Source organism: Electrona antarctica, assembly GCF_951216825.1.
Source record: "Electrona antarctica genome assembly, chromosome: 1".
Classification (NCBI taxonomy): Eukaryota; Metazoa; Chordata; class Actinopteri; order Myctophiformes; family Myctophidae; genus Electrona; species Electrona antarctica.
The window spans coordinates 14,990,120-15,005,567 of NC_136806.1; the positions used below are offsets into that span (position 1 = coordinate 14,990,120).

At 45.8% G+C, this 15,448-nt stretch overlaps 1 protein-coding gene across 1 annotated transcript in view; it reads left to right on the forward strand.

Annotated features, from left to right (window-relative positions):
* LOC306915546 (fibroblast growth factor receptor-like 1) overlaps positions 1 to 12,302 on the forward strand; it is a gene marked incomplete at its 3' end in the record, with an annotated part of 60,928 nt that extends 48,626 nt beyond the window's left edge. The window contains exons 5-10 of the mRNA XM_079492929.1: positions 2,158 to 2,243; positions 3,573 to 3,765; positions 4,588 to 4,760; positions 8,973 to 9,153; positions 10,633 to 10,811; positions 11,961 to 12,302. Of these exons, the coding sequence (XP_079349055.1) occupies positions 2,158 to 2,243; positions 3,573 to 3,765; positions 4,588 to 4,760; positions 8,973 to 9,153; positions 10,633 to 10,811; positions 11,961 to 12,302 (1,154 nt within the window). The remainder of the gene's footprint in view (positions 1 to 2,157; positions 2,244 to 3,572; positions 3,766 to 4,587; positions 4,761 to 8,972; positions 9,154 to 10,632; positions 10,812 to 11,960) is intronic.
* Between the last annotated feature and the right edge of the window lie 3,146 nt (positions 12,303 to 15,448).

Genomic DNA, 15,448 nt, shown 5'->3' on the forward strand with positions numbered 1-15,448 from the left:
GTTCAAATATTTCAAAGATATTCCACATTTGCACTTTATCCACTCAAGATTTCTTTTGAAAATAGCCGGCTTATGTGCCTAATAGGCACATAATATAAATACCCAAAAATATATGTGCATATTGTTTTGAGGCTTGTTTGCACTTTGCATGGACATGGTTGCTTATTTCTCTCACAAAGTCAAAGAACTGGCAACCTTCACTGCGGGTGCATTTTTGCGAGAATAATAAAACAAACCCCACGTTGACTGTATCCACTTTTTGCTAGCCTTTTTCGAGTGGATGACAAAAACACGACATGAAGCCATGTGTTCCTTCTTGTATAACGTGAAGTCTGCTTCTCCTTTTTCTTGAACCAGTAAACGGTTGGACATTAGATTGTTTTGGAAGAAAGTATTCACTCTTCAGGAATTAGACAGAGCCGCTGCAGCGCATCATGCCGTCTTTATGGTTGAAAATTGTCATGTAGCTTTTTATAGCAAAGCAAACTAAATATATATAGGCTAAATTTGCATAGTATCACTAAACAAACGTGTTTTTCCTCAGAATTGTTTCGTCATTCCCACACCATGAAGAAAGTCTGTGATTGACACTGAAGGGAGATATAATGCATTTTATAATAAAACAAAACGTACGTTTCATATTCATGTGCGACTCCCAATAATTTCAGAGAACATGTTTCACTGTAACATTGTAACCATGTGTCAGACTCATCATGCTTTTAATTAGTGGATATTGTAACATGGTAAGCAATCCCCAGCAAAATGATTACATGGAGAGACTGTATACAACACGTTATGCAATATGCAATTTCTGCCAAATGAAATCGTTCAAATGAACACTAGATGGAATTTGGGGTGCAACCTTTTTTTCATTGTTTACAATAGTCAATATGCAGCAAGCAGGTGTACATCATGTAAACGTTTTATTAGATAACTTCATTATAGTGTGTTTTCAGAGTTTTTAAATGACATGGAAGGCTTGGAAAAGGTAATGTTCTTCTTTCGGTGCAGGCTCCTCTCACGTTTTGAAGGCTGAAAACGACATCCGTATTGTCTGTCCTCCTGACTCCTGTAAATGAGAACAATATATGGCCATCATCTATCCGACGTGAAGCCTGATTTATACTTTGTTTCACATGACGTTGGTGCACCGAAAATAACAGACCTACAAGCTCACAAAGTGTCGAATCTGCGATGCGCTGTGAGCTTGTAGACCTTCTATTTTCGGGACCCAACGTAACAATATGATAGAACATGGCTGCGTCTATGAACTGGAATATTGATATGTAACAAGTCTACGTACTACGACACTCAGAACAGTGAACTATACACATACATAGCCTAGCTACTATCCTAACTTTATAAAACTCTCACATTAAAGCAATCGATTGCTAGAGTATGCCGGTTTACATAATGTTTACACTTTGCAGAAATACAGCCATGGTTCACATGACGCTCGTATGACAGTCATGTTTCAGGGCTACATAAATAATACTTACTTGATCAAGTAAAAAATATCCAGGGCCAGGCTGCCCTGTATGCTCGTTTCATCTGCGCCGGGGTTGCTCTATCTGTGTATTCCGGTTCAAATAAATATTGTCCATGGATCTAGTCCGTGGATCAGTATCACTCTGAACTTCAGACGCCATGATAGTACACAAACAATATGAGGAATGCAACGGTGGGGGTGGCCTGGGGTTGTAGGTGGAACGGAATAGAGACTAGGGACACCCCTCGGGGCTGTCTTCAGGTGTAGCCGTGTGTAGGTGACGCGCATACTCTACGGTGACGCAAGGTTAGACTGTTGTAGTCCGGAGGGGAGGGGCCATGAGCATTCTGACGTAGATAAAATGAATTCCTGACCAGGATATCTGAAAACAGGGATTGCGCACACAAAAACCCAGGAAAAGTGTTTCTAGTGTCCTAAACATCATTAAAATAAGATCAGGTTGTGTCAGGGGTGAAGTGACCCTTTAACACGGACATTGCTGTTCCTTGGAGTGGTTGCACCACTCAAAAAGAATGCTGCCCACTGCAGCGCTATACCCCAACAAAATAATGTGTTATTGAAGTGATCTCTCTCTCTCTCTCTCTCTCTCTCTCTCTCTCTCTCTCTCTCTCGGTCTCTCTCTCTCTCTCTCTCTCTCTCTCTCTCAGTGCGTCCCAGGTTCACACAGCCCACCAGGATGCGCCAGAGAGTCCTGTTCCGGCCAGAAGGCAGTTCTGTCCGGCTACGATGTCAGGTACGATTGGAAATCCTTGTGGCGTGTATAATGTTATTTTAATGCCAATAACATTGTTTCTATTCTATTCCATATATATATTGTTGACGCGTGCCTCCCGGGGGGGTCTGCAGCACTTCTTGGTTGGTCCCCTCCTTCATAGACCCGACTGTCCTGACAAAGTTAAATCCCCTTGAAAGGAGGACTTTATATGGCACCGGTTTTCTGTTTTCCGTTTGCCCTTTTCTCCTCTGTAAATAATATATATTTCTATTTGTTGAAGACATGTGTGAATATTCTATGCTCTGTTGATGTGTCTGATGTGATGTGATGTGTCTATAGTCTCGCGTATCCAGACAGCTATTCCACAATCTCGAATGCTATAGAGTCTGGGACTAAAATATATTTTAAAATATCTTTAGAGCTTATTTTTTCATTTCCTTTTCTGCAAAGCAACAAGCAATATATGCTTAGATGATTTCTATTTAGATTAGGATAAATGTGTTTCGACTGTAAAGACGAAACGGAAGTGGGGAGGAGGCTCCACTTCCGCTTTATATTTGACTCATGATAGAACTTCCGTTGCTCCAGACTGTATGATGGATGCTACAGTCTGGCAACGCTGCTCCAGACTGTATGATGGATGCTACAGTCTGGCAACGCGAGACTAAGATGTGTCTGATGTTATCTGATGTGTGCACGGCATGTGCACTGCACACATAGACATCAAAGGAGGCTCCAGCCCCTGCCTTTTACCCATCTGTAAAAACGTGCCGTGAATGCAGCATTTTCTATGGCAAAAAAGTACCCCCCCCCCCCTTTCCTTTCCATGCCATGAAGGCATAGCATTCAGGAGAATTGCCTTTTTCCGACCTCTCCTGAACTTGAATGCAGCATTTTGCATTTAAAGAATTTGTCCTCTGTGTAGAAATCCACCTCGTACGCTGTGTCTCCAGTATAGCTAAAGAGCGCGGGTTCGCGCCAGGCCCCCAGAACGGCTGGCCAACGTCGAAGCCGTCGGCCCTACTGGTCAAAGCTGGAAGTGCAGGCGGGCCAGTGCATTTAGGCCGATTAAACATTGAGCGCTCGTTATTGCACTTCCGCATTGCGGAAGTAGAGCGTTCTTCCGGGTGCTTCAAAACGCCACTGAGCAACGTCCATTGAAATTAATAGCTGGGGGATTTGCGCCACATTTTCACGATTTAAAAAAAATGGCAGATCTACAAGCTCGTAGAGCGGCACTCGGTGCCGCACTATGAGCTTGTAGATCAGCTAAAGTATAACATAATGCTTAAAACAAGGGGTTCCCGTCCTCCTGAATGGGTTTAATACTCTCTGCTTGCGTTGCAGGCCAGTGGCAGCCCCGTGCCGTCCGTCGTGTGGTACAAGGACCAGCAGATGGTGCCGTCGGGTCGGAAGCAGCGGCAGCTGCAGTGGACGCTCACCCTCAGGAACCTGTCGCCCCGGGACAGCGCCACCTACAGCTGCCACGTGGCCAACGCAGCCGGAAGCATCAACGCCACCTATAAACTGGACGTCGTGGGTAAGGAGGCTCTGTACTGTACTCGGTCCGCTCTTTTTGGCCGGGCGCTCTCCCCTCCCAACGCCTGGCTTTCACTTGTGAAGTCTATGGACTTTTAGTGTTTGCTTGTAAGGCACCGTTCCACTTCAGCTGCGACCACCATTCAAATTTCAATGGACTAACTATTGAAAAGATGGACTGTTTCATATGGATGGGTGGTTGACTGGCTGGCTGGTTGACTGGCTGGCTGGCTGGTTGGCTGGCTGGCTGGCTGGTTGGCTGGCTGGCTGGCTGGCTGGCTGGCTGGCTGGCTGGCTGACTGGCAAGATGTCAAGGACCTCCACATTGATCAATCATGTATTTGATCGCAAACCCCTATCTGAAAATATTTAGTGATGATTAGGGATAAGAGAATTATTTTTAGTTAATAGTTTTTTCAAAATGATACCACATTATTCAACGCTTCAAGATTTTTCCACCAAATTCCGAAAATGAGTAAGTGTGTGTGTGTGTGTGTGTGTGTGTGTGGGTGTGCGTGCGTGTGTGTACGTGCGTGCGCATATACAGAGCGCTCTCATTGTAAACCAGTGCTAACGGGCAGTCATCCTGTGTGTATGCGTGTGTGTGTGTGCGTGCATGTGTGCGTGTATACAGAGCGTGTTCATTGTAAACCAGTGCTAACTGTGTGTGTGTGTGTGTGTGTGTGTGTGTGTGTGTGTGTGTGTGTGTGTGTGTGTGTGTGTGTGTGTGTGTGTGTGTGTGTGTGTGTGTGTGTGTGTGTGTGTGTGTGTGTGTGTGTGTGTGTGTGTGTGTGTGTGTGTGTGTGTGTGTGTGTGTGCACAGAGCGCTCTCATTGTAAACCAGTGCTGACGGGCACTCATCCGGTCAACACCACGGTGGAGTTCGGAGGGACCGCCTCCTTCCAGTGCCGGGTCACCAGTGATGTCAAACCCGTCGTCCAATGGCTGAAGAGGGTGGACCCGGGCATGGAGGAACGCCACAACTCTACGCTGGAGGTAAATAACCCATTTAGGACGAGAAGTAGAACCCCCTTTTGGTGTTTTTATTCCAAGCCCCATGCAGACACCGAGAGGAAGCCACATTGAAGCCAAATGGACATGCTGGCTGAGCGCTTAGTCACTGCAGAAAAAGTGTGGTGCAAGGTCTTATATAGCCTGATCAGCTGTGGTCTGACGTAATGTCAGTGACCATAGTAACCATGCTCATTTTTTTTGGTACGAACACGGGTACACGGGTACAAAGCCAGTTGTTGGAGTGGTTTGCACCACTCAAAAACTAAAACATATTGCACACATTAAAAACCCCAGGAAAGCATTTCTTGTGTCCTAAACATAATTAAAATAAGCTCTGGTTGCAAAAGGGGTGAAGTGGCCCTTTAACAACACTGTAGAGCTCTAGCCCCTGATGTTAGATAGGAGTGTGGAGGCCAGCATTTAGGAATCTCCAGTTAGTGTTGACTAGACTGCACTCTTTTTGAGTGGTGTAAACCACTCCTACGACTGGCTTTGTTAGTCTGTCTGTCTGTCTGTGCTCAAAAAATGAGCACGGTTGCTATGGTCACCCAGTTCACACGGGTGTGATTTCATTACGTCAGACATTACGTGAGACCACAGCTGATCAGTCTATATAATACCTTACACCACTCAGTTCACACAGGTGTGATTTTTGTTTTAGTTTTCACTAATGTTTTTATCCCACGATTTTGGTAACCCATTTTTTTCACCCAGTGTCATTTATCTAATGTAATCCTGGGCACTACACTCCCTCTGCCAACATCGGGAGGGCAACGGACTGCTTCCTTCTATGCATGAGGAGTCGAAGCTGCTTCTTTTCACAGGGGGGAGTTTCCCCTGTTGGACGTACAGTACCACGTGGAAGGAACACGTTATTCCAATGAGTTCTTTTCCTCTCCGGGAGGCAATATAGACACCAGGATTACTGCATGAGAGAGTACCTAGGGTAGGTAGGTAACTCCACACAGAAAGACCCTTTCGCCAACCCCGCCTATGGATGCTGCTGAAGCGGAGGAGAGAACACGGCCCCAGTGCCAACAGTGCCAACAGCGCCCCCAACAGGAATGAAACCCAGGACCTTCTAGCTGTGAGGCCACAGCACTACCGACTGCGCGACAGTGGCCCCAGAAACATTGTTATTAATGACTCCACTTTTTAGGGGCTTCCCCTCCTATGCACAGCTTTGTGTGTAGGTTTGTTTGTAGCATGGAATGTGATGATTTAATTGGCTGATGTATATGATGATAAGAGCACCCCTCACTTCACACGAGTGTGATTTTTAAATACAGGTGCACGTTGTGGACTGTGTTCAGGTGGTCTTTGGATTATGAATCTGTGCCAGCGAGTCATTTTATTTCTTTATTCTTTAGTGGACAGCTTTCCTTTGTCAGTTGCTGTTGGTAGTCATGGCAGCCAGTTCCCACCTGATGTTGTGTGGGAGTTCAGACTGATCCAGACCGTACTGAATGACCGCTAGCTTGCATAACGTCTTCAGACTAGGACTTAAGTCTAAGACATACAGCTGGTCATCACGGTATTTTCCAGAAAAGATGATTCGATCTCCCACCATGCAACAGCACATAGTGCCCTTTGGACATGATCCTTCCCTCTTGAGTTGAACCTTCCTCCAGGCGAAGGTCTCTGGATTGAATTTCCACAGATCGGTTGATGGTTGAAGGTCGATGAGAGCATGTATTCTGTACAGCTCTCCATTGTAGGCAAAGGCTGAATGAAACCAGTCTCCTTCAGGGCGAAGCTGTGCAGACGGTGTGTTCAGCCAGAGGTTGTTCTCAGTGTCAAACACTCTGATGGTGTTGTTGTACTGACCGAAGCTCCCCCTGCCCCCAAATACGAACATCTTTGTCCCGATGGTGGTGACAGAGTGACCTTCTGAAGCAGGTGGCGGAGTGTCTCTTGTGTTAATTAAAGTCCAGACCATTGTGGCGGGGTCCAACTTGTAGGTGTCATTAGTGTAGTCGTCAGTCAGCAGGGTTTTTCCTCCATGGATAAACATGAGCTTCCCCAAGACACAGGCTGAGTGGTTCCACCTCTCCTCTGGAACAGTCCCAGAAACCCTGGGTTTAATCCATCTGTGGGTGTCCACCTCAAATCCATAAAGCAGGTTGCAGTTCTCTATTCTTCTACCGGAACAACCTCCCCATACGTAAACAGTATCTTCTATCAGAACAGCCGTCAGGCCGTAGAGTGAGGAGGGAACCTCATGGTGACGTTCTCCTCTTCCAGAGGTCACTGGGGACAACTTCTTCCAGCGTAAAGACACTGTGTTGAAAACGTGCACTTCAATCTGAGCTGTGTCGTCATCGTAGAACTCTCCAAAGGTGTACACCTTGTCCCCAACGGCAACAGCACGACTAGAGCCTTTTTTAGGTCCACCAGTCAGATGTACCGTCCAGCAAAACATTACTCACACTGTAATTAATGTTGGATCTATAAAGCCTTGCTCTGAGAAACAATGGAGTCTCAAGATGCGTGTTATCGCTTTGTATTGGTTCAGTGGCACAAATGGCCCGGGGAACGTTCGGCCAATCGACACAGCCGATCTGTTGGGTTGGTCAATCAAGGAAGCCGATGACTGTTGATCTCCTAATATGGCAAATTTAATCCTCCCGCGGAACACTGAAGATCACTGGACTCTGTTTGGTCGGTGATGACGAATACATTTCACAGTGAGAGGCTACGGGCATCTGGATTTGTCGGTAAAAGTCATCCGTCGATTCATTTTATAGGACCGGGTTGTGATGATGACATGGTGATTGGTGACGTCGTTGAGTATGATGTCATTACGTAGAATTACCCAATAGTCCTACAGGCTGCCGTCTGAAGGATGTCAACAGAACAACATATTCTGTGGGTTTTAGAAGATGTTTGAGGGGCGCTACAACCGGTGAGAGCAACAATTTGCTGGAGAGAACGCCAAAAGAAATGACCCTAGAATATGAATGGACTTCCCTTTCTTGGAATTTCCTGGTATTAAGCTGGTTACAAGGGGCATAATCCACTCCTGATTACACCAGGGCTCCACCGGGTGCGTCAGCGTCGCGTCTCCGTCACCGTCAGGGAATGTTCCCTTTTTTTGAGTGGTGTAAACCACTCCTACAACTGGCTTTGTTAGTGCAAAAAAAATTAGCATGGTTGCTATGGTCACTCAGTTCACACGGTGTGATTTCAAAAAAATTAGCATTGTTAGTGCAAAAAAAATGAGCATGGTTGCTATGGTCACTCAGTTCACACGGGTGTGATTTCAAAAAAATGAGCATGGTTACTATGGTCACTGACATTACGTCAGACCACAGCTGATCAGTCTATATAAGACCTTACACCACTCAGTTCACATGGGTGTGATTTTTAATCAATGAAGGGTGGCTCCACTGCCCGCGTTGCGTTGCGTTGCGTGATGCGTGCATTAAAATTGAACCGGTGCGTTTTTTGACGCACGCGACGGAGACGCAATGCGTTCGGTGGAGCCCTGGCGTTAGGGATGGAGCTCGTTAATTTTTTATTGATAACAAGCACCTTATCGATCAGGATTATCGAGCCGGGTTCTTATCGAGCCCACTATCGAGCATTTTCTATTCATTTGTGGAAAGACGGGAGACGACAAAAGATTCTGAACAGAACCAGTATCTTTTACTAGGGCCTTCAAATACAGTACTTTTCTAACAGACGGAAGGCTCTTTACTTTTGGAAATAATATTGAAGAAACTGTTAACTGGTATGTAAGTGACTGGTGTGTACAGTCACTTTAAAAGCGTCATTTAGTTTGCCCGGGCAGCGCTGGTTGGCAGGTATCAATACAGCGACTTGCATTCTGTGTATTCATTCCGGGTTTTACTGTAGACCTGCTGTCATTCCGGGTTTTACTGTATACCTGCTGCCATTCCAGGTTTTACTGTAGACCTGCTGTCATTCCAGGTTTTACTGTAGACCTGCTGTCATTCCGGGTTTTACTGTATACCTGCTGCCATTCCAGGTTTTACTGTATACCTGCTGTCATTCCAGGTTTTACTGTAGACCTGCTGTCATTCCAGGTTTTACTGTATACCTGCTGTCATTCCATGTTTTACTGTAGACCTGCTGTCATTCCAGGTTTTACTGTAGACCTGCTGTCATTCCAGGTTTTACTGTAGACCTGCTGTCATTCCAGGTTTTACTGTATACCTGCTGTCATTCCAGGTTGGAGGACAGCATTTTGTCGTCATGCCGACGGGGGAGGTGTGGTCTCGGCCCGACGGCTCGTACCTGAACAAGCTGGCCATCACCAAGGCAACGGACGACGATGCAGGGATGTACATCTGTCTGGGAGCCAACACCATGGGATACAGCTTCAGAGCTGCATATCTCACTGTACTACCAGGTAAATACTACTACTACTACTACTACTACTACTACTACTACTAATACTAACCCTAACACCATGGGATACAGCTTTAGAGCTGCATACCTCACTGTACTACCAGGTAAATACTACTACTACTACTACTACTACTACTACAGTACTACTACTAATACTAACCCTAACACCATGGGATACAGCTTCAGAGCTGCATATCTCACTGTACTACCAGGTAAATACTACTACCTGTACTACCAGGTAAATACTACTACTACTACTAATACTAACCCTAACACCATGGGATACAGCTTCAGAGCTGCATATCTCACTGTACTACCAGGTAAATAAACCCTAACAGGCCACATGAGCACACGCACGCACGCACAGCGCGTGCACACATTAGTAACGCACGCACGCATTATATAGCAACATTTGTTTATTTAGCATGAGGATCGGTTTAACCACTTTAAGTTTAAAGCTATATACATCTACTGTACAAAAATAAATCCTAAAAAAAAAGAAAAAAAAGAGAGAGAAATGAAAGTACAGTACTCAAGTACTTATTTACTGTACACAAGTGGAAGACTTGTACAATCCAGATGTTTCCAGTAACATTCCAGCAGTGTGTTGTCCAGAGATAATCTGGTCAGTTGGCCCTCAAATGTAATCAGGACAACACAAATGTTGTCTCAGCCCTGAGCCCTGCCACAACCACAAGATCTGATTTGTGTGCTGACGTCCTCTCGGTGAGCAAGCAGGCGCGCTCTATTTAGTTCAGTGGTCAAAATGTCAACACTTACACGGGAGACTTGGGTTCAAATCCGGGTTAGAACACGAAAGTTATACACAGTGTAGCTTTAACAGCTTTTGGGGCGTCTGTGGCTCAGGAGGTAGAGCAGCTCGTCCAATGATCCGTGGGTCAGCGGTTCGAATCCTGGCTCCTATACTGTCTACATGTCGAAGTGTCGTCGGGCAAGACACTGAACCCTACACTGTAGTGATACACGGGCTGTCCCGCGGCGCGGGCAGACGGGCCAAGGCCCTCAGCGCAATCGTCACGCGGCAGGCCATATATGTATACGTTTTATATGTTCATTCAAATAATTTGTTACGACTCGCACTGTCATCTCTCTCTCCCTCTCTCTCTCTCTCTCTCTCTCTCTATGCAATCAAGCATACCTTTTTGGGCTGCAGGGCAGACTGTTTGGGTAATTTCCTAGTGTTTAAAATAGTTATTCCTCTAAATCTGGGTAGAAATGTAACGGCGGGTTATGAATAATAGCCGGTCACTCACTACTACACTGCCTCCAATGAGTCGGTCGCTGTGAGCTCGCCACCATTGGTGTGTGAATGTGGCAAGTAAGGACGATGGCGTCGACTGTTCGCCGCTTCACATCCCAATGTATGAATGAATGAACCATTGCGCTTTGAGCACTTGGAAAAGTTCTATAAAAATGCAATTCATTATTTAACTCTCTCTCTCTCTCCCCTGCGTTGCAGACCAGCAGGTGGAGATCACAGACTCTCCTCCCCACCTCAGCTCGGGTCTGCCGTGGCCGCTGATCGTTGGCATCCCCTCGGCTGCCCTGCTCATCGTTGGAACCATCGTGCTGTGGCTGTGCCACACGCGCCTCCGGCAGGGCTACGTCACCTCCCTGCCCAGGTTAAGACACGCCAAGGTAAATACATTCTATATATGTGGCTGTGCCACACGCGCCTCCGGCAGAGCTATGTCACCTCCCTGCCCAGGTTAAGACACGCCAAGGTAAATACATTTTATATATTTCATGCACAATATCCCACTTGACAAGTTTCCTTTGAAAATAGCAGATCTACAACTACATATATATTAACTACAGCCCCAACCGATGCCACGTTTTTGGGGTTGTATAGGTTTTTCTTTGAAAATCTTTTGATATAATAGTTAGTAGAAAATGTGTAGAAAATGTTGGAAAAAGAAAAAAAAAGAAGAAGCAAGCCCAAATTGATGAAATGTGATACATCAGACAATGAGAACACCAGTTGAACTAGCTGCTGGACTACTGGACCAGAGTGTAGAGTACTGAACACCAGTTGAACTAGCTGCTGGACTACTGGACCAGAGTGTAGAGTACTGAACACCAGTTGAACTAGCTGCTGGACTACTGGACCAGAGTGTAGAGTACTGAACACCAGTTGAACTAGCTGCTGGACTACTGGACCAGAGTGTAGAGTACTGAACACCAGTTGAACTAGCTGCTGGACTACTGGACCAGAGTGTAGAGTACTGAACACCAGTTGAACTAGCTGCTGGACTACTGGACCAGAGTGTAGAGTACTGAACACCAGTTGAACTAGCTGCTGGACTACTGGACCAGAGTGTAGAGTACTGAACACCAGTTGAACTAGCTGCTGGACTACTGGACCAGAGTGTAGAGTACTGAACACCAGTTGAACTAGCTGCTGGACTACTGGACCAGAGTGTAGAGTACTGAACACCAGTTGAACTAGCTGCTGGACTACTGGACCAGAGTGTAGAGAAGGAGAGTAGCAACACGCTTTGATCTCGCCGCAAAGCGGGTGCCTATGGGCTATAGTTCCAAACATTGCTCCTATGGCTGGAACTATCCCATTGAGATAGAATGAGCACTTCCGCATTCCATTGTTACAATGGGAGTCAACGCTAGTGTCGCAACTCTCTTACTAAATTAATCTTATAGCTTGCACATCGATTATAGACTCAGCTTGCTATTGCAAGCTGGTAGAAGCTGGTAAAAAAAGCACATTTGCACGCATATTTGTCCTTGTGGGTCCCGTTGACCTGATCTGGTATCTGTCCCCCTGCTCAGAGTGGCAGAGGCCTGGCCCGCTGCGAGCGCCACCGGCAGCATCCCCACCCCGGCCTGGACAAGGACCCAGGGATCAGTGCGTCTTCGGGGGCTGACGCGGGCCCGGACTACCCCTCTCCTCCCCGCAGCCTGGGGCTGGTGGCTGCCGGGACCAGCGGGGTGAGGATGTACCACCCGGGAACGTCCAAGGTTTACACGGACCTCCACACGCACGCCCAAACACACTCCTCCCCCCCTGCCCCGGCACCACCGGACACGCACACGCACACCCACACGCACTCCCACGCGCACTTTGTGGAGGGCAAAGTGCACCAGCATCAGCATTTCCACTACCAGTACTAAGATCGCGTGCACACACACACACGCGCACACACACACACACACACACACACACACACACACACACACACACACACACACACACACACACACACACACACACACACGTTACTTTTTCAATTGTCTATTCTAGTAAATTGTAACATTTCTAATTGATTCGTTTCATTTTTGACTTGTCTGATTAACCACTTAGGCCCTGGTCAGTACTTTGCACAAAAATAGCGACAGTTGCAGATCTACAAGGTCACGAAAAAACTACATTTGAATCGATAAAATTGATTATTTCAATTAGCTGCAACCGTAATGCACACACACGCGCACACACACACACACACACACACACACACACACACACACACACACACACACGTGCACACACGCATACACAAACATGCACATACTTGATCTCTTGACGCCTCTCTCCGGCTCCCATCGTTGGCTGCTCCACCGTCATCATAAGCACATGCAAAGTGGAACCCTACCGCTAGGCCAAAGGGCATTCGCCTCTGTCCAAGGGGAGATAGTGACCTTGTGGACTTCAGGTTGGGCTGAACTACTACTATCATTCAGTTGGAAACACCATCCATGGACTACAGCCCCCCCCCCCCCCAAATGCAACCGCCTGGAATTATGGAACCCTGGTCAATGTGTGGGACACCAAACCTCTATGTAAAGAAGGACAAGGATATGCACATTCCAGTTTTTAAATACGGTGCTGGACCCAAAAAGTGATCAAATGAAGAAAAAAGTGGAATGTCCGCACACAATATAATTCTGCTCCCCGTCCTTTTTATTTCAACTTTTATAAAACAACAACGTTTCGCCCCTCCGGGCTTTCTTAAGTTCTCCAGAAAGCTTGCCTCCGGGCTTTGTGAAACGTTGTTGTTTTATATAGGTTGAAATAAAAAAGGGCGGGGACTCCGGGGAGCAGAATTATATCGTTTGCAGACACACCAAACCTCTGTACAACCCGGGAAGAGATTACACATTGACCGCCAAGAACGAGTTCCAAAAGACTCAGGCTGCCAAACACAAGTTTATTTTTTATTTTATTTTGAATACTAGATGGGCTAAAGATGGTGCTGTTCGCTAACCTATGAGACATCATTAAAGATGGTGCTGTTCGCTAACCTATGAGACATCATTTGTTCCCGGGGTTCTCTGTGACACGACACACCACGTGGATCACATGACTGGAATTTGTTTCCGCAATTCTAAGACTTTTGAGAGCACCAGTGGACGGATCTGGGCGACGCAAAATATGCTATGATTCTTTTTCAAAGGTTTGGTGAAAAAACTCCGGCAAGATAACAGGATAGAGATGTTTTAATTCTGCCAATCAGTGTGTTTAAGAAGTGTGGTTAATATTGAACCAATGAAAGTATGAACAAGAGCTTGTTGACCAAATACTGACTAAATGCTGCATCGTATTAGGGATGCACCCATATGGAAATTCTTGGCCGATAACGATACCAATGTTTAAAATGACAATTCAGTCGATACTGAAACCGAATACCGATATATGTTTATTTGGTTTTTGTTGTTTTTATTTCTCCCTTTTGTGCTGCCAGGGAAACAAATATATCTTCAATACAAGAAATAAATGTTCAGAATCTATATCTTTGTTAGGCTGCAGATAACAAACACACCAACGTAGCCAATGCAAGATGTATGCTTATCAACAACAGATAAATATCGGCCACTGCCATCGGTTAATGTCAGTTTTATTTGCCGATGCCGATATTAACCGATGATGGAAAATATCGGCCGATATCGATATGTGGCCGATACATGGGTGCATCCCTACATTGTATCCATTGGAACACACGCTGTGTGTGTGTGTGTGTGTGTGTGTGTGTGTGTGTGTGTGTGTGTGTGTGTGTGTGTGCGTGTGCGTGCGCGGTACCAGTGTTGATTTCGTCGACTAAAACTATACAAAAAACTACTACAAAAAGAGGCCACCCTTTTTCACTGACAAAAACTAAATGAAAACTGTATGAAAACTAAGCTATGATGACCAAAAACTAAGACTAAATATACTGTATTGACAATTTCGCCAACAAATAGTTATAGTTTAGGGACTAGAGGAGAAGAGAACCCGTTTGGTTGCGCTCGTGTGTAGCACTCTGAAAATAGCATATTGGCTATTTTCAGCATGCAACCAGGTGTAAAACCAGGCATTACGACGCCATCAAGGCAGTGGCGTTTCCAGGAATTACATTTTGGGCAGGCAAGATGTGTTAATTGTCGTCTCCCCGCGCACAATCGTAGCACTAAAGGTTTCCAAAGAGATATACCTGCCAGACGAGTAGGATACAAAGGCTGAAAGGCTTGCATTTACATTCCAATGGGTGATTGAGGGTCGCGCTCTACCGCGACGGCCAATCAGCTGTCCAATAATAGTTCTCATGTCTTGTTTTTGTCCTCTTTTTTTCTCATTGTATGGATTTTGGCCAGGCCAGAAATGGATTTGGACAGGCGGACGCCTGCCCTATTGTAGATACGCCTCTGCATCAAGGCCTGCCAAAATACATTTTAGTCAACCAAAATCATATATTTAGTCTGCTACAACTTGTCAGATGACTAAAATGTGACTAAAACAAAATTTAATTGTATTCAAAAGACTATAATATGACTAAAACAAAATCAAAATTTGCAGTCAAAATCAACACGGGTAGACATGTGACATGTGACATCTTGGTCGCGGCGGCGTGTCAGTCAGTCTGTGCTGGAAATGTGTACAATGATATTTTTATAATAAAAACAAACTTCACTACCGTTTGTCTGTTTTGCTGGCCTGCCCTGCCTGGCCTCTTGAGTGTTTGCTCAAACTGTTTCCATGTTGAACGTCTCCCCAGGAAACAAGTGGACAGTGTTTTTACAGCAAATAAACACAAACGCCATTGTTGTGTGAGGGAGCATGCACGAAGGCCCTCTGCGTCTCTTCCTTTCGAACGCGGGTGCACGTGCGCACGTGTGCACGCACACCCTTTCTCCCCTTTCCGGGACATGATTAACTAAACACTAAAGAATTAAACTTTTGCCAGCAAAGGCCAAAAACATGTTGAAAAGAAAGAAAGAAAAACATGTACCATCTCAATTTAGCCACTTGAACCAGTGCTTCTCAAACTTTTTCTTGCATGCCGGTA